The 25065-nt window shown below is 34.6% G+C and overlaps 1 protein-coding gene and 1 long non-coding RNA gene across 2 annotated transcripts in view; both read right to left on the minus strand.

Annotated features, from left to right (window-relative positions):
* LOC147065109 (uncharacterized) overlaps positions 1–25065 on the minus strand; it is a 459822-nt gene that overhangs the window by 122210 nt on the left and 312547 nt on the right. The window lies entirely within an intron of this gene.
* On the minus strand, positions 844–24098 carry Cul2 (cullin 2). The gene is made up of 17 exons (XM_085956694.1): positions 23985–24098; positions 23233–23297; positions 21994–22092; positions 20486–20694; positions 17737–17830; positions 17437–17652; positions 16289–16442; positions 15113–15198; positions 10010–10159; positions 8783–8890; positions 8555–8664; positions 7469–7679; positions 7167–7301; positions 6160–6316; positions 4836–5042; positions 3753–3955; positions 844–2454 (listed from the first exon to the last, which is right to left on the minus strand). The coding sequence occupies exons 3-17, from the start codon at positions 22051–22053 to the stop codon at positions 2293–2295; spliced, it is 2262 nt and encodes a 753-aa protein (XP_085812820.1). The 5' UTR covers positions 22054–22092; positions 23233–23297; positions 23985–24098; the 3' UTR covers positions 844–2292.

The raw sequence follows: 25065 nt of genomic DNA on the forward strand, positions 1-25065 counted from the left end.
ATTTAAAGATGTCGCTAATTTCTTACATTATATTTACAGATGCATTAATAAATCAATTCGCACTATTCGAGAGAATTGCATTGTTTTTAGCAAATTGTCATATTTACATTATTTTCAGTCAAGGTGGCTCAGTTCCATAGTGCTACAACTAGGAATTACAAGTTTTGAGTAATGGCTGATCAAAGTTTTGACTCACCTATACTGACTGTAGAAAAGTGACAAAAACATCAGCCCTACGAGGGACAACTAGTAATTTTGTGGAACTGAAGAGGAGCGATATACGAATATAATGACTAACATAAGTCAAAACTTGAAATTTTTGACTTATCGTACTATGGAACTGAGCCATCGATATGTTAAATAATCGTTTACTATCGAGTCATTGCCACTGATAATGACAATAAAAATTTGTTTATCAATAGAATAACATTTAAATTTAATAATAGAATTGATATACCCAGGATTTTTCTCAATCATGTCCAAAGAAAACCACTTTCACGACAAAAAAGCTACTTAAAACCACAAATTCATAGAATTTCTAAATAATTACATACCTATTATATTACAAAATTAACATGGTTAGCAAAATAAAGCTACTTAAGTACAATTTATTAAAAAAAAAAAAAAAAATGTATATAATTCAACGTATAATATTTGATCTACCTAGTTTGTTGACCACCAAAAAAGGAACTAATATATAGTATGTCAGATCACCTTTCAATGCGTACCTATAATTTATTGAATTTACTGCGGCAAAATATTTGCATGTCCACCGCAACATACCTATTCATTTGAGCATGTTTAAATTATGTCCAGTGCAAAGTACGGGTTAATAAACTTTTTGCAAGGATTTTACCAAATCAATCAATTCATTGAATCATATATTGATTGAAAAATAACGACCCCAGTCCGGAAATCGAACGCAGAGGTAAGAGGTTTTAGTCACTGCTCCACAGAACAAACACATAAGAATTATAAAAAATGTCCACAATTTGGCAATTTGCTGTGAAACTTTTATATAAAACATCACCCATAATTTGTATAGATGTAAAAAATAAGATGTCTTCATTATGCTAACATTGCCCTCTTTTCAGTGAGGATTATGAGTCTTGTACAACACATAAAAAACCACTTCATAATTCTAATATTTACTTTTTTTGTAACGTAAATCGATCGATCACAAACGTTTTCAATGTTTGCACATTTTTTTTTCTTTGATTATTATTCTGCACGTAAATATCATCGGTAAATAAAAGTATTAACCGACGACGGTACAAAGTTACTGTGAAAAAATGACGCCAATATAATGTGCAGGTATTTTTGTTTTTCCATTGGTAAAGTTGTGAATAACTTAATATTATTAATGGTTCAGTTTGTTTTATCACAATTCTAACTCTATTGGGATATCATAATATAAAATTCGAATTCAAGTAAATTTAATGTTATACTACAATCCTAGGAATAAAAATCAAGAAAACAATTTTGTTAATAAAGCTTCATACACACTAAGGGCCCTATGCATACAATGTCGACGTTATTTAAACCTAACCAAATATAAACGGTTTCCATAGATGACAGATAGCAAAACAACTATTAACACACAATGGTAAACGTATGAAAAATGCACAATAATTTAATGTGAATAATGAAATAAGACAAGGATGTCTTTTATATTTGCGTAAATAATCAGTACCTTTTGTTTTCATACAACCATTTTATTTTGTCAAAAACAAGTAGACAACATTCAAACTTATATTAATTTTATTTCTGTTTAGATATGTAGACAGATGTCATTCTTTCTTCAATGTTTCCCCGCCAGCGGCGCCACCTGTTAAGTGCTAGACCTCATTATTATTTAAATATGTACCACTATGCATAGGGCCCTAAGCAACATCAAGAAACATTCATATTTAAATGTTAATCAACCAAACACATTGTCAATGTATTATTGCATATTGTATTATCATGTTCACACATGAGACCCTGGGTGTTTAGAGTAAACTCTGTAGACATACTGAGACTGTAAACATTGTTTTCCGCCACCTTGAGATTCAACGTTCAGTTAACACTCCAGTTCTGCCTTCTTGGAAGTGTGATTTATTAGTACACTGGACCTAACATACTCAGTTCGTGGGTCACGAAACATAATTGCTTAGTCTGTATATGACCTAAAAATAATTAATACAAACCGTAACAAAATTCAAAATAATTCGTTTGTATTCAGTTTATTCACAACTTTACCAATACGGATGTATTATGCATAATGATTTATTAAAGTATGGTAAGGATATTTTAAGCTACGTAGCTGTATTCGTCACTGACGCCGGGCGTTCTCTCGATGTACTGCTTATCAATGAGTGACTCTATACACTTTTTGATCATCGCAATGTTGGGGGCGAATGCTGTTCTCGCTTGGGCTAACACTTCTTGTAGGAGATCATTGTGCCTTAATACCTGAGGAAAAACATTCAAATTCATTATCACATGTCAAAAATCTATTCTAAGTTATATTACTTAAGACTTTCACGATTAGGCCCATTCTATATGGACGCTTAAGAATTACGCATACCTCCCACTGATGCCTGTCTTTAATTCGATATTGAAAATAGATATATATAGAAAGCACAACATCTTAGAGAGAAAGCCTGAGGGCGATGTATGGAATTCGCAAGGGGTTTACAAGGCATTGCTCAGCGCACACCGTTCACCGCATTACATTTAAAATAAAATTTCAATAAGAACCTGTTTTTGCTAATCGAAAAAAAGCGCAAAAATTGAAAAAAATGGGTATACGTCATGCAACACATTTTCTGAGAAACTCATTTCAAAATTGACAAAAAATAATTAATTAATCCAACAACCTGCGATAATCAAGATAATCAATAATTAAAAGTGGAATCTCCGACAATCGTCAATCCGATGCCACATACCTAAGCACACATTAAATTATAATATCTGTGGGTCTATTCTATACTTATCGACCGCTAAAGTGATAGATATCATCAAACTTACGTTAGGTTTGTATCAAAGTATTAGCACTTATTGTAACAATTACAACACGTTGGTTGTATTGTTGCAATAAGTGCTATATTTTAACAACAGCAAGAGAGGCACTGTTAAAATGTAACGCTTATTGCAACAATCACAACCAATGTATTGTAATTGTTACAATAAGTGCTAATACTTTGATATAAACCTACCCTAAGTTTGATAATATCTATCACTTTATCACTTTAGCGGTCGATAAGTATAGAATAGACCCACTGATACCAATATATCACTATAATGCCAAGAATGCTCATATTGTTTCATTGTATTGATTTATTTCTCAATTACCGACCTACCTTCATTAAATACCTGAATAAATAAACTAAAAACCTAGCAACCTAGCTTTCAGCACATTTAAAGCTGTTGAAGGCATCAAAAAATGCTAATAAAAATGCCATAAGCTAGATGCCTATCGAAAAATGCTAAATCTGGCAAGAAAAATGCCAAGTTGGCAACGCTGCTTACGAACCATAAACTGAGCGACCTGTCACATATAGCAGGCTTTAGGCTTTGCACATTAGAGATTCGTGTACGCGGTAATCAAAATATACACTAAGCCTGAAATGTCATACTTATAATAATTAATGTTGTATTTTAACGACTTTTGACAAAGTTAAATGTATGGTGTAATAATATAATGTAAATGTAAAAAAGTATGTCAAAGGGGTATATTTTATTGGGTAAGTTCGATGATCTGATAATACCTTTCTAGCTTTCATAATTCTGACAACGGCGGCTTGCAGATACATTTTCCTGTCTTCGTCAACGGAGGCTGCGGTCCTCTCTGCTTCCTCGCGGGCGCTGTTGCCCCCTCCACTACCGCCTCCGCCGCCACCCCCTCCCGCTACTCGCACTTTCGTTCGCTTGCTTGTGAATTCTAAGTTCAGCCGGATGACACTCTCGGGATCTGCAATCATACAATATGTGAATCGTCAATAACATAAACTATTAACTAAGGCATTTAGCAGTTAAAGTAAATTATAAACAATTATTATTATTTATGTTTATTGCAATTTGTCGACTCATTGAGAAAAGTCACCAACCTGAAAATTAAGACAATGTGCAAGCGCTATGATAGTTCGCGAGCCTAATACTACAAGGTTCAAAGTATTCGTCCTTGAAAAAACAAACCCAACAATGAAGTAGTATTCTAAGCCGCAAGATTGTTACTTTTGTTTCATCAAGGACAAACACCTAGAACCTTGTAGTTCTCCACTCGCGAGTTGTACTAGTCACTAGTAAAAACAGTAAAAAGAAAAAAAATATTTTCTAAATTCAAAGATAAACTCACGATTTATAAAATGTGCTTCTGTTAAACAGCTGATTCTTATTATAACTTACGTTACATAAATATATTCTATTATTTTTATCATTAATATATATTTTATTAACCTTTTCTACACCTCACGATATTACTATAGAGCCGGTTAAGTTCTATCGAACATTATAAAGATTTTTTTTAATAATTCATAGGATTAATCTATTTTAAATATGATTTAAAAAACATCTAATTTAAAAAAACGTAATGCGTCAACTTTGAAATCTCTCTAATTGTATCAAATCAAGATTTGGTATTGTACATGTACCAAAACCTGATACATTATTAAAAAAAAAACGTTTGTTATTAAACGGTCATTCATCTTAAAATTATTGTGAATCTCATAAGTGCTTGAATAAAATAATTCACAGTTTTAATGTATTTTTTAAATTAATTTAAGAAACGTAAAAATGTGTTTAACTTGGAAGCCTTTTTGTTTATATTCAGTATGGTCAGAAACATTACTTACCGGCTAAGTCCCCTTCGGTGATGAGCAGCTTGGCTTCAGCCAAAGCGGCAATGTGTCTGGAGAGAGCATCATGCGGCAGTCGTGTAGCTTTGGCAAGTTCGGATCCCGTCCGCCAGTCCGCTCGTTCAAATTCCAACACTACTGACATCTGAGCTGTCTGCATCGTGACATAGTACGCCCGACGGGGATAGCATAATTTTAATTCACCTGATATGAGAAAGGTTTATTGATTTGTTACTGATACCTATGAATATCATTTATTTATTAAAGCAAAAGTTTTCAATGTGTGTGATCGGCAAGTAGAAAGCTGATACATTCACGACTAGTTCTACTTTTTCCGCCCCTCCCATTGTTGTCTGAGGATGACCTGTCATTGCCTGTCATTTTTCTATAGAGTGCTCATACTGACGCGTCTGTCGTGTTCACACAGGGAATGATTTGATTTGAATAGATAAGTTACATGATAAATAATACACTAGCATTAACACACCTTCTACAAATGTAATGCATAGATCAATGCTAAATATTTTTTGGAAATTGATATTAACACCGGTTTTTGTGTGAAGAATAACAGATGCTGATGAATAACAAGAATGTATATTATTTATAATTTATTAATATATTTTATTTGAGAATTTTTCATAATTCATTTCGAAACGATAAAGGGCGAATCAATATGTCAAGCAATCTGGGATCTGATTTTGACAGCTGAACATTGGACCACTCGTTGCTTGTGCAAAAAGATATGCTCAGGCTTTATTAATCTAAAGATGGCGCTGGTGTGGCACAAAATATTCAAAAAATTTAAAAACCGTTAGCAATTTTAATTCAATTTATTTATGTACGGTTACATTGTTCGATACATAATATTATTGTGCTACAGTGACTGTTTTCTTCTAGCGATAACAAATTTTCAACCAAACATACTGCTCTTCGGCTATCGCAAATCACGCTTAAAAAAACTTTCAAAAAGATATTATGAAGAAGTTTACATGTACTCCATACCCGTTCAGGGCTCGATATCAATCTAACTTTACGTCGGCAGAGGAAGAGTATAATTGAGATGTTTTGCAAAAGTACATTTAAAACAAAAATTGTCAATATGGAGCTGGGAGCTTGGATATTAGTTTCGGAGAATTCTAGTTTTATTTCTGACGATATACCTCTGCAAACTAGGTTTTCGGAGATAGCTATGATAAAAACAAATATCGCTCAAAACTCATGTAAGTAAAAATGAGTGACTTTTTGATTTCAAGATTTGAGAATTGAGGCCCCATGAAATAACAAAGTCGATAACCACTGCATCAAAGAACAAAATATGTACCCATGCAGAGATGATGCAGCCAGGTGAGTTTCCTCCCACTGAATGCATTATGGTAGTATTTTTCGAATAGCTGTATGGGTCTCTCTAGTTGTGGGGGTAGAGCACTGCTGGCGCCTCCCTGGGCCGCACTGAGCGGCCACGCACCGGCTTGCAGAACCTATTAACATTAGAAGAGAAGACATCCTCAAATTATAGTAAAACCCTGTTAATAAAAATACAGTTAATTCGAAATTCGCCGTAAATCAAAATATTCACTAAAATTCATAAAACCATTTTATAGAAAGATTTCCACTAATTTGATTCGAACTATAAGTCACCACTGATAATCAGAAAGAAATTTTATCAGAAACGGAAACAAGGTTACAAAATACTCATTAATAACAAGGTTACAAAATATAATAAAAAACCGAAGAAAATACTCATGGTTATGTCGTCATTATTTTTAAATATTATATAAGTACGTATTTATATTATATTAATTATTTGTAAGACTTTTTTTTAAATATATATAAAAAAGTAATTTCTTTTCTTTTCGAAAAGGAAACACTCGTGTGCCATTAGTGGAGTAGGGAGTTAAGAATAAGTACATATTACAGATGGTGTTGGCTATTTTTTTAAATTCATTAAGCCCTGCCTAACCAAACCATAATCGATAAAAAATATTCTTCTATCTATAAACGATCAATTTTTTTTTTTTTTTACCATTATCTACTATGGCATAGTTTACGTAGATCGTTTGACTGACAACGTTTAGTGTACATTATTTATTTCAGATCTATCTCCACCCTTCGCCAGTGATAAATGAGGTCTAGTACATAACACAATATGTTATTATTAAATCAAGAAAAATATTTCTTCATATTTATTAGTGATTTTAACATTTCAAGGGATAAAAGTCTGAAATTAATAACCATTTTTAATTATTCGTAACTCATTTATTTACTTATATGTCACTTATCCCTTTAAATTTCAGCCCCTTAAACTATTTATGTATTGTAGGTACTCACATGTATACTGAAGCCCATGCCGGGGTCACCCCCTTGCGCTTTCAAGAAGTCAACAAACTTAGAATTGAGATCGCCTGATAAGTTTATATCGGTGAACATTCGAAGCAGCTTATTTGTAAACTCATAACCGCAAGCCTGCAAACAATTTAGACACCAAGATTGTAGGAGGTACATAACAACAATATGAAGACATGAACAATTTATTTGGACTGAATGGGACTTAAACATCGGAATCCGATCACCACTGCATTGCGATGGATATGGCAGTTTAGTTAAAAAATAATTGCAATGGTATTAATTACCAATTTAAGTCTATTGATCATAGCCTCCTCCTGGTCCATGCTGTGACTCTGCTGGTGAATCAGTCTTTTGGCCATCAAACGTGCGTAGAACTTCTGAAAGACGTCTTTGTCATCAATGTACTTGAAGATGACGATCGAAGAAGCTAAGCGCTCTTCTGCTTCAGATTCTGACACACCTCTCGAACTCTTCTTCAGTAAGCCATCACAGTACCTGAGAGATATAACATGTATAATAAAACTGACCATTCTTATGGTTTATAAACAAATCTTTTTTAGATCATAAACTACCTTTGAAATTTTAAAATAGGTATGTATGTACGATTATAGTGCAGATCGGCACAAACCTTTTAGTGTTACCCTGGGGACCGATTATATGTAAATTGTTCGTAAAACATTTCACTGTGGCACGGTTCGCTATGAGCTTCCTAACGGAAAGAGATGACCATATCTTCCATATCCAATTTTATTAGATTCAATATGAACATTAATTCAATTTTCATATCTGATTTTGGCAAAATTCATGAATTCAAGAGTGAAAACCTAACCTAACACCTACCCTAACAAATAATCCAGTATATCGGTTATTTTCAAAATTTGTTTGCGGCTGGCTTCCTGTAAAGTGTAAACCGACAAGAACCGTGTTTTATTTAGATATAAATTTTATATCAGTACTGTACGACACAAAGAGGTTGGACTGTCTTTAATATACGGCCATATATTTCCGATACAAAATTTCACGGTGAAGTGTAATACGGCGAACTGCATACGTAAAAGTTTCCAGACACGCCGGGGACTAGCTTAAATTTTTTAATATGGGATGGGTATAAAAAAACCCAGAATTGAGGTGGTATTGAATTTCTAGATACAGGAAAATCTGCTACATGCAATCGTTTCCGGGTTATTATTTTGAAATAAAATAATATGTACCAATTTATTTTCACAAATTTTATTTCAATTTTTAACTTGATTGTGTGGCAACCGATTTCTCAAAAGTTTGTGTATGTGAGCACAAGCACACAACTTAGAGGGAATACTGGCTGAGATTTAGACATTGTAATATGTATACAGTAAAAATATATATCTCACCTGGCAAGAAGTTCTGGACTTCTACATGGCATATCGTTGTGTCTGGCATTTATAACTGCGCTGCAAGCTTTGTCTAATGCACCTAGGAATGCCTGGTCACTGTCAAACACCTGCAACATACAAACAATAATATTAAATAAGTATATAAGCATATTACAGAAAACTCAATTATAATGAATTTTAATAACAAGTACTTCTCAATCTACAAATAAAATTAATAATCCATACCTGAGCAAAAAGATCCCTGTATTTGGTGTGTATGGTGAGCATTTGTTCAACAAATTGATTGTGGGCACTCTCTCCTTTCAGATCTGACATCGCACGGAGCCCTTGTTCCTACAAAATATAAAATTAATAACTGAAGCAAATCAAACAAGATTCAAACCATTGTACATATGATTGTTTTAGATAGTTCTTTATTTGCCTCAGTGCACTCGTGGTATAAACAGCTCAGTGCACGCTGAACGTGTGAATTCTGCTATAAATGCGTTGCAAAATAACTAGTTAATTCATTCATTAGCCTCAGTAACTTTTTTTTCAGCTTCACTTTTATAAAGTTAGGATTTTATCAGCTATCACCATAAGAGCATATCGCCAGTCTATCTCTTCGATCTATATCCCGTCAAATAATTCCAAAATTAATCCACAAAACCTTGTAATCTATATCCATACAATGGAAAAATTTGTAGACCTCATAAATACCAGAAATCTTTGTCATTTATATAGTATAGAAAGTTTGTTTAATTTCGGAAATTCTATTCAAAACAAAAAGGGTTGCAGGGCTATTCGAAATAGTTAACACATTTCTGTTATTTTTAATGCTCCAAAATAACATGGATATCCATAATTCCATAAGCAAGGCGGTTATCTACAATAAGTATTGTTGATACAATGCACTGTACCTTACTTGATTCTAATTGGATGCATTTGGAATCAAGTCAGAGATGTTAACTGTGTTACTCAACGAAATTTGACAGCTTGTGGTTAAAGATTATAGGCGACTGTGTTAAGTCAGTGGATAATTAACTGCCTGAATACGACATATCATATTTATTGATTTTGGAGATAATCAGCCCTGCTGAAGAAAAAGTTGTTTAGGATTTACAAAGTTATGTTCATTAAAAATTATGGGCCTTTAAATAGTGGAGATTGTTTCAAACATACTATTTATGAGGAACAGTTCATTTAGGAACTGAAGAACAATTTCAATCAGGAACAGTTAGCCATTCAGCCCATTACGTCTTTGTTCTGGATCAATCACACATTGAAAAATAACATGTGTTTTTTTCGAGACGTGGGATTTTATCCAATCATGTATCGTTCGAATATATTTGAGTTTCAAATTTTAATGGATATCTAATGAATCACTACACTCAGCCATTCAAAAAAGGAACTTTATCTCAGATCATAACAGATAGTAATTGTCGTTTTAAATTAATAATGAATGAAATGAACCTTGATATGATCAAATGTGATGTCCAACAGGGGCCTCATTGCGCTCGGTATGCTTTTCAAAAGGCTGTAAACGTTTCTAAGATCGGTGGGTCTCTCTTCGATAACCATGGCTGATGATTCGGCGTGGAGGAAACTTAAATGCTCTGCCACCTATACAAAAATAAAACTTACTTAAAATGACAGCATTCAAATACACTATTATAATATTACTAGCTGACCAGGCAAACGTTGTTCTGCCATATAAATTATTTCTAGTGAATATTTTGGTTGTTAACCTTTTTATCGCGACATAATTTCGCTCATGTACTTGTTCGGGCGCGCTGCGATTTTTACGATTCATAAATCATACCGAAACGTCATTAAAAATGTACCTAAAAATCCACTGAGTGGCTCTAGCTATAATAAAACATTCCTTTTAATTTTACAGCATGTGAAAATAAACAAAAAGATCGTAAATTAAGCAACAGAGCTTTAAGAAATTCTGTCATACATAATAAAGCACGCTTGGAGTACATACCGCAGAGTGAAGTGGCCTCTATGATACCGGATAAGTGGTAGACACTTGCGCCGATGATTAATGTTCACACGTTTTTTAACACCAACACAGAACGCACACAATCGTTATTGTTATATTATTTCCTTACAACTTGGTCTCATATTTCAGTCACACCTAATTAATGTTTATGGCTTAACTATATTTCAAAAATTGATTTTGTCATGGTAGTCATAAAAACAGGGCACAGAGCATAAAGCGACATCACATGCTTCACACATAATGTTCGTCATTTTTCTTTTTTTATCTTTAGTAGTTGAAGCAATACACACACGACATCTTCGATATGGTTTTGTTTTATTTACTGCTGGAGGAATTTTACGGGGTAAATGTCTTAGGAGTTCTGTTTTTAAAATTCTTTTTGGGTTATTAACTACACGAGTAGTTTGTGATGTCGATGGTCTTGAGGCACTGCCATATGTTTCGATTAATTGCCGGATTACGTTTAATTGAAATTCAGCTAAACTAATTTTTTTACCGGTGATAACTTTGTAAAGTATGCTACTATTTAATAAAAATAAATCTATGATGTGGAATCCAACCTTTTTATACCACTTAAGACTCTTTCGCATACACGAGAGGCTGCTCAACATCATGTCAGCTTTGTCTACCGTCCCCATATTTTTATTATAATCCACAACGCATTGTGGTTTTATAATGGGTTGTCCTGTGGCCCTATTAATTTTATCTGTCGGTACCATGGAGTCATCGTGCATGGTACTGATCATATGCACTTCCCGCCTATCATGCCATTTTAACACGAGCAATGGGCCACGGTTAAGAGATTTTACTTGTCCTTTCTTCAGTTTATCAAATTTTGGCATTGACTTTCGTGTTTTACGTACCGTGCCGCAAGCATTTGTCTTTTTTTTATGTAGAAACTGAAATAATTCTGGGCTGCTGTACCAATTATCACAAAATAGTTTATGCCCTTTACCAAAATAATCCTTCATCAAAGTGGTGACAACAGCCCCAGATATTCCCAAAAGTTCACTATCACTTATTTCGGTTTCTACACCACAATAAATAATAAAGTCTAAAATATAACCGGTTTCCACATCACAAATCACAAATAATTTGATTCCAAACCTATGTCTTTTTGACGGTATAAATTGTTTGAATATTAATCTCCCTTTAAAAACAATGATACTTTCGTCGATGCAGAGATTTTCGTTTGGTAGCATTGTTTCTTTGAATATTTTTCTGCAGTGGTCAAGAAGTGAGCGCACTTTATAAAGACGATCTCCAGTAGGGATTTGGGTATCAGAGTAATGTAGCATTTGTAGAATCAACTCATACCGATCTCTTATCATAGTTTGGCCAAATATTTTAGAATTTAATAATGGATCAGCACTCCAATGTTCTTCAATTGTGAGATGGCGATTTCTTGTCATCAACATTGATACAGCATAAAAAACATACATCTCTTCTGGGCATGTATCATACCAGGCATGGATCCTTGCATTCGGAGTGTGGGCTTGTGTGTTGAGCATATGGTTGTGGTAATTATTTGTATGGTTAACTATGGTATTCATTATTGTTTTGTTAAGAAAATGACGAAAAAATTCCATTTCTGTGGAATTTTCATTGAGCTGTACACTAGGGTTAACGCCTGAGTTGAAACTATCAAAATCGTATGTGATCGGCACGAAGGGACCCGCAGTCCACGATTGGAGTAAACTGTCTGGTGCTGCACTGGTAGACGGTTCAGCCACTCCTTCATCACTGCCTATATTGGAAGGCTCGTCAACATCGTCGGGATGTTCTACTAGCGCAGCTTCTTCATTATCACTTTCCATCTCATAGTCCGAATCCAAACATTCAACATCAGGGATAGACATTTTTATTTAAACACTAAATATGCTATTATAACTTAACAGTTTTGAGGAAATTTAAAGTTTTAATTCACTACACAATAATATTAAATTTTAATCTTAGTTCTTTATTCGACTAAAATGAGAAGAATTTTAATCATCACTTTCCTTGAAATAAAAATGAGTGGCCGTGAATTTTGAAAATCTATTCTACATTTTTTAATTTAAATTTAAATATTTTACAGATTATTATTTACTTATTCTCAATTTTTCGTATGTATTTCCATACAGTACAAAAGATTTATTATAGGAATTTTAAATTATTTATGTGTTAATAATTTCGTTTTCACTTTACAACCACTGATTTAATTCATAAAATCACTTTTAATTTAAAGAATTAACGCACATAATTAATTATTAACAGAATGGCGCATCAATAATAATTTTATAGAAAACCGTAAAAAACTTTGAAATGTATCAATCACAACACGAAAGCAATCGACTGTTGAAAATTATCACCGCACTAGCCGATTTCATGTATGAGATCATTAACATCAATTCGCGCCGGCGCAAATTGCGCAAAGCAACTAGCGGTAAATTTTGAAACCAATCATTGGAAATCTGTTTTACTCCAATATCGACAGGGTATGTGTCTTTGCTTAATTTCGAATTATCTAAAAAGTCTTATTGAAAAAAAGTCACAGATGTCAGTAAAGGAATAACCCAGCTAGTTTTTCAAACAAATTTCGACTGTATTACTCGCCGAATTACAAAAATACGGAGGTAGAAACTTATGGGCACTTCTGGATGCCCTTAGCGGTGAACGGTTTAACTATCATGGGCATTTCTAGATGCCGTTAGCGGGAGGAGGGTTAAATAAAAAGTAACGAATGTATCGTAAGTGTGTGGGGATGGGATCTATGACAGAAAGAGGAATAGAGCACTGTAGACGATGACCGCCGATAAAAACAAAAAAACATCAACCATTCATTTTCTCAATTCAAAATGAGTAATGATGTTCATAATGAATGAATTACCTGTGACAGGATCTCGTTGTTTAATGTTTATGCAATATCCGTCTTGTCCCTTCCAGAAAATTAGCGGATATTGGAGAGCGTCGTATAAACGGTGTGTGTCAGTGATGAACTCCAGATTATTGTTTCTTCTTCGAATCACGATTTCTCGCGTCGATGTGCGGTCGCCAACCATGATTCCAGCAATGTTGTCAACAACAGTCGCATTGAATCGACGTACGTACTCTCCAGCTGGTGTTTTATCAGGATTGATGACAATAGTGTGATTGTCACTTTGCAATTCGTGCATGTGTGCTTTGAAGAATTTCAATAATTCATTGTGCTCATTCAACAGGGCGTCCAGTTCACCGACGATGCGCCTGGCATTAGGCGAATTGAGGCTATTGAAGCCGCAACGTGCATCCACATGATTGATGTAAGTAGATTTGTAAAAATGTATGTGGTTCGTTTGGCATTAGCAGCAATGAGCCTACTTTGTGGTATACTTGACCTTTGATTTTGAACGTAGAATGGAATTGTTGACCATTTGCCGCAGTATTGTGAACTATTTCTGTTACTCCGGACGAAGTCATTTGGAAGCATGAATTGAATGTGCGAATGGACTTCAGGAACAGGTTTGAATCCGGAACCGTGCCAATGAGCAAGCTGTTCAATGGTTCTGGTGGTATCTCAATTTCTGGTAGTTGCACTTTTCCTGATGCGCAACACATCCCGGCTGACTCATGTTTGAATTTGAGCGCATGACAATGGGGACATTCTTTGTCCATAGCACCAATCAGCACTTTTGGATGAGCGGAATATTCAATATCTGGCTCGTACTCGAATGCGAGACGAAGGAACGAAGCGGATGTAAATGTTCGATGTACTTGTTGGCGTTGTCGGTCATTTGCTCTGCGTGTTAACTACGAACCGGCGCGCTTGGCTCCGTTCCAATTGTCGTTGTTGATTTTGTTCAGCTCGTGCCTCTTGTGATTAAGATGCACGCAATTGCGACATGCTTACACGCACGTTTTTGTTATATTGTTGGATTTGTTCGTCTGTTCTTTCTACTCTACTATTTCGCATGTTTGTTGCTTTATTTGTTCGACGGCCCAAATGGCCCCCCTTGCGTCTTGCTGGCATTGTGCACTGTAATACACGCACATAAAAATGGATAAATTAAAATAAATCGTACAAAATTTTGCACGCACTGCGTTGTGATTTGCCGAATGAAATGTCAAAATGACGCGACGCTTCTCTTGAATTCTTCTCGGACGTAGTGCCATCTGTCATTCAACAACATAAATAATTTCGTTCTGTTTGAAATACGAACGACGGTTAAATTTGTTCATACAAAAATAATAAAATCGCGATTCAAAAATGGGAGGATGGGCGTAGGAAAATGAAAATTTGAGGTTATAGGTATTTTTTTATGCCAAATAATAAAAAAAATACAAAAAAAAAATTGTCAAAAAAATAAAAGAAAAATTTTCTGGATAGAGATACCCTAATCACCTAGCGGTATGAAATATACTTGTTGACCTATTCTCATATCTAACAAATATACATAAAAAAATTCATAAAAATCGGTCGAGCCATTTCGGAGGAGTTCGACCACAAACATCGTGACACGAGATTTTTATATATATAGAGATATTCAGTATTGAATTTAATTTTTACAAAATAATTATATGAGGAACCAATTTTAAAGTTCGTAAATTACCATGTGTTTTTCGTAGACACTTCTTAGTTTGCTTAACGATGACGGGTGTAGAAACTGAGTACCCCTATTCATTTCTTGTTCTAGGCCTGGAATAGAAACAAAATTACATAAAAGCTGATTATTTAACACATTGACCAATTCAGGCATTCTTATTATGACATATTGAAATCAAAATTTTTTAAGAATGTTAGTGTACGATAGTTCATACGGGCTATTGAATAAAGAGTCTTTTTGTACTAAATCCAAATTAATCCTTCTCATTGCTAGTTAGTAATTCAACCATTTTATTTCTGATGTGATGCAGCGGAACCGAACTGAGGAATTCAACAAAGCCTCTAGAAAATCAAAATGTTATTCCACAATATGGTAAACGTCCTGTCAGATTGCAGTGCAGAATGTCCCTGCGATTCAATGAAAAAATGAAATAGTTTCATATACTTACAGTTGTTCAATATTATTACGATATAGTAGGAATAAAACAAAACACAAATACTGTTTTCATATCTTCTATATATTATGTATTGACTGAAACTTTTGACATTTCATTTGGCATGGCTTTTAAAAGAACCTAACTAAATGAAAATTCGGAAAAATATTTACATATAATATAGAATATTCACAGAATTATATTTATCTTTATACATTAAATGTTTTCCACACAAAAGGCACTATCGAAATGGTCCAATTTTTCACGTTTCACTGTATATTAGAAATCATTAAAAAAAATTAAATGAAGAACCACATAACGACTGCTTAATTCGCAAACAAGCTAACTGCATTGGAGCAAATTGTTCAGGAAATAAAAAAACTATCGAGAGGAATTTAACAATTTTTATTTACAAATAAGCTGCACTGTGAAATAATACTCTTTTTTAGCTTCCCTTTTATATATAAAGAAAATTTATACAAAGACCGGAGTTGTTCCATTTACGATATTGGAAATTTGGCACCTGCACTTAGCTGTTTTGTCTGAAGAATGATAACGCATTTATTTATAGGTTTAGGAGTTTGAAATTTTGTGAGCATAAAAAACATGCTTTATAACATAATGCGATCACAATTTTATTTTTGGTTGCCTGAAATTAAGACTGAACTAGATCAAATGTTGCCTGAAAGAGATGTCTGAAAATCATCGGAAACAGTGATATATTATTTATGTGAAAAATTGAGACTCACCGACCAAAACCTCCCGCATGTAATTAGAAACATCGCACCGCTGTAAGAGGTAAGCCGCCAACTTCCGGCAGTGGTCTCCTGCCGCCTCCAGAATAGGCTCCTCCGCCAACTCCATGTATAACGCCAGAGGCTGCTTCTTGCGATACGCTTGCACCTGACACACGCCAATCAAGCCATTTTCTCAGGTAAATATAATGGGCAAACACATAAGTTTTGATACAATACTTTTAATCACATAATATGCCGCTATAGAAATGACAACCCTACTTTAATAATTATTACGAGTATCAGTGATCCTATCTAATGCGTCAATGACATTGAGCTACTTTACAAGCTGTTTGTTGGCGAATTTAATAGCGGGCGATTCAGCTACTGCGGTTGTGATAATGACACACAAAACTTTCCATTCGCTGAGAAGCCGACAAGCTAGCGACTATTTTGACAGAACGTAGTACGTTTTTTACCGGGAGGTCGCTACTACGCTCTACTGCGTCCACACTACTATAGGCCCACACGTCTGCGTGTAAAGTTGACCGGCTTTCCACGCTACACGCACCTACACACTACACCACGTAAATTGTTTACAATCCGCTTGTTAGCTTGTTCAATGATGACACTGGGCGACTTTACAGGCAGATTGTAAATTCGCCAACAAGCAGCTCATAAAGTAGCCCAATGTCATTGACGCTTAATATAACATCAAGATGTTGATGAGCTTTTAAAACAAATTCTTCCAAAAGTTCAATAATTCATTGATGATTATATAAACAAGATTTATTTATTCAGAATATTGTTTATAAAACGAGGTCGATAAATGTAGAAAATTCGTATCGGTTCCATATTCAATAAGCATGTAAATACATTTCAAAATCGTAATTAGCATTGAATGACAAAAGCCGGTCAGCGGTAACTCCGCAAATTCCCACTTAGTGTGACTGGTAATAAACCTGCACAAATGGGTATGATGCTGCAGGTAACTTCAATTCCACTAAGCTCAGTGTGATGAAATTATGAAATTACCTTGCAGGGCAATATAATTTCTATTGACTCCTAACAGGAATTTAATTTTTTTATAAATTCGTTTATGTTTGTTAGTAGTTGTTTGAAAGTCTATCGATATATTGACGTCATCTATACAAATGCGTTACCTCAACAAAACTGTGAATAACGGCTCTGAGAACATGGGCTTTGTGCGGGAGTTGATCCCTGGCCGCTTGCACGCCTGCCAGGATCCTATCCACTAATCGCTGCCGTAGGGGCCGGACTAGACCCCTCTCCCAGCTCAGGAGTCCCAGCTCCCCCACTTCCAGCATCTCTAGACATATTCCACTAGCATATCCGTAAATTATATCCGCTTCCGACACCTACAATTCAAAGGGAAACAGCATTAATAAAACAATTTTTCTTTTCCATATAGTGATTCTCATACAATATAGAAGTTTACATACCTTTTGTTTTTTAATATGTTGTTGATTTAGGTACAAATAAAGGCTGTTAAGATACTGGACTCCCTGACTGTACTGATTCCAGGCATCGTAGTACCTGAAAATGTATATCACAGTTTAAAAATCATCTGTACATACATGTCACTCCAGCGCCTTTTTTCCAATGTACCCACCACGTCGCGATACATTCCACTCGCAGTGGGTTCATTAGCACAAAGGCACAGCTGTCCCATTCTAATAGAAGGCTGTCTTTGTCAAAGTGCGATCTTATACCCATGTACAAGTAGCCATTGACACGCTCAATGTTGTGTACGTTACTAATCAAAGGATCTGGGCGGAGTTGCACACAATGTTGATTTTCCACTCAACATAAAACAATGGATTGTGCAATAATGTCTTGAGTTTGACTTTATTTTTTATTGAATATTAAAATTGAATGTTCACATAATTATTACACATACTATACAGTTAGAGCGGAATGCACAATCTAAGATTTCGTTCCTAAGGATAAGTCGCCGAAAAGGATGACTTAACTATAGACAATCCTGAGTATAGAGTTAAGGAATCCTTAACCATAGACTACTTTTGTTATGAACACGCCCCCTTCTGTATTACCATTTACCACTGACAGCTGCTGTCAAAATAAATTCGCATGTCTATAACACAGTCCATACACTCAAATTCATTTGACAATGTATCTCAATATGGATATTGATAGTGTTAATTCGTTTGGCATGTACTTGCAGAATATTATTTTATTTTTATACGCCAGCCCGCAGAAATACAAAATACCAGATGAAGAATGACACTTGATGCTAGTGTTACCATGTTAAAAAAAAATCTTGTGGTGCCTGTGGAATCACGTATAATCACTTATAACGGAAACATAAGAGTATTATAATTAAATATTAATATGTATTTATAGTTATTGCATTTATAAAATGCAGTTGTCATATTTTTGTCATCGTTTAACGATTATAAAATAATTTACCTAATTTACCTAACGAGAATTTTTAAATAATAATATGGTATTATTTTCAATAAAAATGATCTTAACTAAGGACATTGTTTCTGCATAGTGTTTTCTGCTAAGGAAATTTTAGTTATGACAAATGTTTCTGCATTCCGCTCTTAGGCCTGAGATGCATAAAATGTTGAATTACATTAAATCGAAATATAGTCAAAATAACATGCATAAACCAAAATAGAATGACAGCTACAATTAATCAGAATATTGCATACCACAATCATCATTGTTGCTATTTTTACGATTTCGGTTTCCCGATGGTTATTAAGTATTTTTCAATTATCAAAATGCTTGCAAAGTATCCATTGCTTTTCGGTTATTATTTTCTAGGATACTCGTGAGTCACGCATAAGCCCAGTCGCACATCGAAAATCATCTCGACTGGAATAATAGTCATAAATCAAATCTTGACAATAGTTGCATGTGTCTCCAGATATTTTTTTCAAACTAAAATTTTTTATTCCAGCAGTATGCGAAGGTCCATAAAATAACGTGTGTTTTGTTAATAACGATGACATCATATCGACGTATTCGACACGTTGCAGGCGAGACGAGTTTTGATGTGAGAGCCGGCTTAGTTAACACTGACAAACGTCAGCTGTCACTAGTTCTACGTACACGCAGGTTCTTACACACACAGTGGCTGTTTACATTTTCTTTCGAAACTGTTGAACAGCAAAATAGCGTACAGATAACCCTCCTTCTTCGTGACCCTGGCGATTGTGAATTCATTCATTATATGGCGATCAATTCATAATAAAAAATTTTATCCTGCCCTTGTGTTGACTAGTGACAAGAGCCAGGAATAGTCATGAATGGAACCAAGCACACACAATCTTTTTCGCTCGTACACATATAATAAAGTTATGAGCGGGAGTGAAATAAAAGTAAGCCGATACGTCGCAGACAGGCCAAGTAAGCTGACTATATTCCTTTTTGCGACCCGGAACAAAATTAATGTAATTATTTCACGTAATTACAAAAATGTATTATTACATTATACATGACATTTAATTTGTTGATTCTTAAGTGTATTCACATATTTTTTAAATCCTTTGTTCATCGCGAAATTTCGCTTATCGTGACCGTATCCAAAATGTATCCCTGCGATCGCAAGGGTTATCCATATAGCAATTTGTGACATTCTATGTGTCTCGGCCTCAATACATGAAAATTAGATTAACAAAAAATACACAAAAATAATTACAAGATAAAAAGAACTTTTTATATACCACGTTTTTAAATTTTCTGTTGAATCATATAAACTTGACAATTCTATGTATTAATAAAATCTTTTTATTGCACTTGATAGAAATACTGAATAAATATAGAATACTGAAATGTCATTTTGACATTTCATATTGATTTCCATAGTAACGCACGTATATAATTATGTATTAATAATTTTGTTGCTAGGACCCCCTTAGCAACCAACAATAATAACTTTCCATACAAAACAGAATTAACTGAAAATGAATTAAATTCTGCTTAAAAGTGGCTAAAAGTATTAAAAGAATGCATTGTCGTCATGTTCCGATATATTCTAAAAGTTGCAAATGTCTAGCTAGTTGGGAAGTTAGTTAAAAATCTTCAATCGTCCAATACAAATCTTGGACAAACAAAAAAAAAAATGTACAGGACACACAAGAAAAAATTTGTAGTGGACAAACAATAATTCGAGCTAATAAAAACGTGGTAATTAACCGAATCATAGTAAAATTTTACCTTTGCAGTAAATCTTCATCTTGATCATCCTCACCTCCGGATACCCTCTCCTGCAGGCCAGCGACATGCGCCTCGAGGTACAGGCGGGTATTGTTGTAGAGCTGCTCGGCCTGCGGTTCGGGGTGGGCCACGCACAGCGAATACACATCCGAGAAGCAGCTGTTCCATTGGGAGCGGTTCACATTGCCCAATGTCACAACGCCGTGGACCTGCCGACAGTTATATGCCAATATTACTACTCCAATAATTTTATTATTAGACATGGACATGAGATAGATGGTTTCCTAATAATTTTAATGTGATTTAGGTCATTTTATTTAGACATTCAAATTTTCGTGGTTATGTCAACATAAATATTGATGTAGATAACTGACTCACAAAATACAGATGTATTACATATCGTCATTGAAACTAGAAAATTGTGTAACTCCAAAAACACTACTTTACAGGAGAGTTAAAAAATGTTATAGTTTCGTGTACAAATCTATGACTATGGAGTTAAATCATGCATGATTAAACAATGCTACAATTTTATTTGAATTACACCATTTGCATGAGGGGTAGTTAATATTAACAACAGCCACTAGATGGCTTTCTAGATCCACCAACATAAGAGGATGGGTAGATAACAGTACAACGCAGATGTGCGCTTATTCTGACGACATAGTAATTACAAGTAGATCTAAACAGAGGATGATCAACCATGAAACTATGAAAATAAAAGCAGAAAACGCTGGGCTGCAAATAAACCAGTCAAAAACTAAGTATATGATCAACACACGCGATCAGGTACCGCTGCAGATTATAGACATAGGACAGCATGCATATGAAGGGGTGGACAAGTTCACATATCTCGGATCCAGCCTAAATACCCAAAATAAGACAGCAGAGGAGATAAAAATCCGCCTTATCTTCGGGAATAAATGCTGGCATGCCTGCAAGCGACTGGTGGGGTCGAAAATTCTAGGCCGAAGAAGTAAACTTCTAATTTATAAAACAATTATAAGGCCAGTGGTCACTTATGGCTGTGAGACTTGGTGCTTAACTCAAAACGAGGAAAACAAATTAGCTGTCTTCGAGCGCGAAATACTCCGAAAAATCTTTGGACCCACGATGGAAAATGGGAACTACAGAATAAAAATGAACCACGAGTTGGAAGAGCTGATTGAACAGCAAACAATCATAAGATACTGTAAGTCCCAAAGACTACGATGGGCGGGACATGTGGAGAGAATGCCTGAAGTTACGAGCGCCAAGGAGTGGACTGGCTTCATATAGGAAGACTCGGTAACTGGAGAAGTGTGGCGAGAGACCGGAGTGAGTGGAGAGCGGTTGTAGAGAAGGCCAAATCCCACCCGGGATGTAGCGCCGTGGAAGAGAAGAGAGACTTGATAGCATTCAAAGTCAATTTTCGATTAAATGGAGTTTACAAATTTTTCTAGTTTCAACGACGAATCACACTAAAAGGAAAATAAAACAATTGACATCTGTCAGTCAACATAACTTACCGTTTCCTTCAATGCCAGCCATGTCTGTTGGAAATCAACATTTTTTGGCTTTAACGACATCCCTCCAGATCAACTTCACTGCTCTAGCATGTGCCGCCTCTGCAATATTCAGTTAATTAAAAACAAATCTTGAAATCGAGAAGTAAGCTGGCTTCGTCAAAAAAGTTTTCAGTCTAGACACAAAACTAGGATACCCCATTTATAATGCATGCTCGCTTACTCTAAAATGCTTATCATGTCATTAGCTTCGATGCTATAGAGAGACTTACAAAGATCTCGGACCGAGCTAGTGACAAACGACACTGTTCTCCATACAAAATATCAGTAGCAAAGGGTGGAGGTAGGCTGTTGAGATCCACCATAAATAGTGCACATTAAACTTTGTTAGTCATACATATTTGTTTTTATTGAACCAAGACCACAATTTACAATTTGTGTTGGGTTAGTTTTTAAAAATCAATTAAGCCCCATCTAACCAAACCATAATAGTTTTGGTATATTTTGGGCGATATGACAAAATGTGCACACTTTTTCATACATACTTACTTGTTTTCGTTGGATTAAGAATACATATTACACTTATTGTTGGTTCATTTTTTTTAAATGCATTAAGCCCTGCCTAAAACAAATTATAATAGATAAAAAATATTATTCTATCTATAAAATATTCAAACTTATGTATGATTTAATTGCATAATTTTTTGATATTTTATAGGTATATAGACGAGTATTTTTTGACTATATTATCTATTATGGCACAGGGTTTTAGGGCTTTATTATTTAATATGTTTTTTAATATACATGTTTAATTGAATTTTAAAAACTAACTAACACCATCTGTAAATTGTAGTTTTATTTCAATGAAAACAAATACTTACGACTGGCAGAGTTTGATGTGCACTATTTATGGCGGATCTTAACAGCCTACCTTCACCCTTCGCCACTGCAAAATATTGGTACCAATAAATCCATGCACGGGCTGGGCTGGGCTGACAGTCCCACCAATCTTATTAATCAAGTGACGCTTGACAAATTGGATTTGTCGCGATAGTTTAATTTACACGATATTGTTACCAGTAAATCCATGCACATGTACAGGCGCCACAACCCATAAGTTCATATTTGTAAGATAATCAATATGAGAGATTTGACAGTAATAATGTCACAATTCTTCTTTAGGGAAGGTCTAAAGGTCTAATAAGAGTTAATAATATTTTATCAATAAATTATTTTACCTACCTAATAGTCTATTATTATGTCTATACACAAGCTCCAAAACCCTCTTGATATACAATGTTTATTATCTGTAAAAGAAACGAAAATGATTTAATGAAAATTAGTTTACTACTTACCCTGGAATTTATATGGTTGTGGATACTCTTAATACCGTTGGTAGATAACAAAGGAACTAGAAGTCATCACAATGACAACATATAAATCATTATATTTAAGGTTAACAAACCATTAGGTCACTTTTCTTAAATCATTGTTGATGGCAGTTTTCTATGGATACGGATGGCTGTAATGGAGGTTATGTCAAATTAAGTATCGATTATCAATAATTTATTTTGTGCAATACGTTAGATAAGTAATCAAAGCACAATATCGAAAATCTTACGGCGAAAATTGTTTCTAATGTGACGTAGTTCTGAAAAACAAAGCAATGACATTTGGCAAGCTGACAGAAAACGCCAGATTATGATGATGGATAAAAAAAGAATTCCGATCTGCGATTTCACTTTGCACAATCAATAAAAAACTTATAGTTATCCTTAATTAGCACTCTCTGTTCTTGTGATATAAACATTTCATATCAATGTGTACTATATTGTAAACATTTGTTCCAGTTTTGAAATCCTTGATATGATGGCCAGTAAGTTGTAATAATATTACTCAGCAATTATTTAGTTACGGTTAAATGTATAAATAATATTGCCAAGGCGTTAATGGAAAATTGTATTAGGTTTTTCACTAAATATATTGATTCCTACCCAATATACATCTCAATTATTGAGATATAGTAGATCCTTTCCAAAATATTCAGTGACTTTCACACTTCATTCAAAGATTTTAGTGTTGACATGTATGAAAAATCCAGCAGCTGTAAATAATTGACTTTGGGGTGGCAAACAAAATAAATTGTAAAAACTAATATTATAAACTACACTTTCAATTAATTAATAGCCAGGCTGACTATTTTACTGTAGTACCCATGACCAGTGACTAACAACCTTTTTTACTTGACAAAATATTGTAATGTTTCGCGGTTGGGGTTCCTAGCCTGGCTAATATAATTCGGAACATAAAATACGTATAAAGCAGTGGTACACAACTTATTTGAAAGGACCAATAATAATTTATCCATTTTCTAATTGTTCACAGGCCGCAATGGGTAAAAATGTTGATATATTATACCAGACGAAACATACATTTTATTAGGAAGGTATTTTAAATTTAATAGCTGTTATATACAGTGACGTCCCGTGGGGGTAGGCAGATTGAGCGTCGCTTGGGGGCGGCAAATCAAGGAGAATTATTTGGAATATATAGAAATAGCAGCCAAAACTTAGTAATAATGAAAATATCTTTACATTAAAGAAATCAGCTCACTGGTTTTATCGGGTTCGCGATATCCAGTTTACTTTCGTTGCCCGTCAACGTATGGAAACCACACGTGCAGAGTTGCGAATAATTAGTCTGACATTTTATTAGTAATGTATCCATACAACACATTTCTTAGATATTGGACTCGTGAAAGGATGATAAAAATACTGTATAAAAAATGAGGCAGGTTTTTGGTGCTGCCTAGGGGCGGCATTTTATCTAGGGACGTCACTGGTTATATTATATCAGCTACCCTAATCACTCTCCATTACGTAGGTAGGTAAATATGTATTTGCATGAGGGCGCTTAGTATAGAGGAAATCAGAATTTGGTCATCTGAAAAATCTTATGATGAAATATTGTTATTTTGGGTCGCATGCGGCCCACGGACCATGGTTTATGCGTCGCTGGTATAAAGCATTAGGTAGTGACATAGATATCTATGTAGGTATAATTGCGAATAGGTAA

Source organism: Rhyacophila brunnea, unplaced genomic scaffold (genome assembly GCF_057557595.1).
Source record: "Rhyacophila brunnea isolate RB1 unplaced genomic scaffold, BYU_Rbru_1.0 scaffold_6, whole genome shotgun sequence".
In the NCBI taxonomy this organism is placed as follows: Eukaryota; Metazoa; Arthropoda; class Insecta; order Trichoptera; family Rhyacophilidae; genus Rhyacophila; species Rhyacophila brunnea.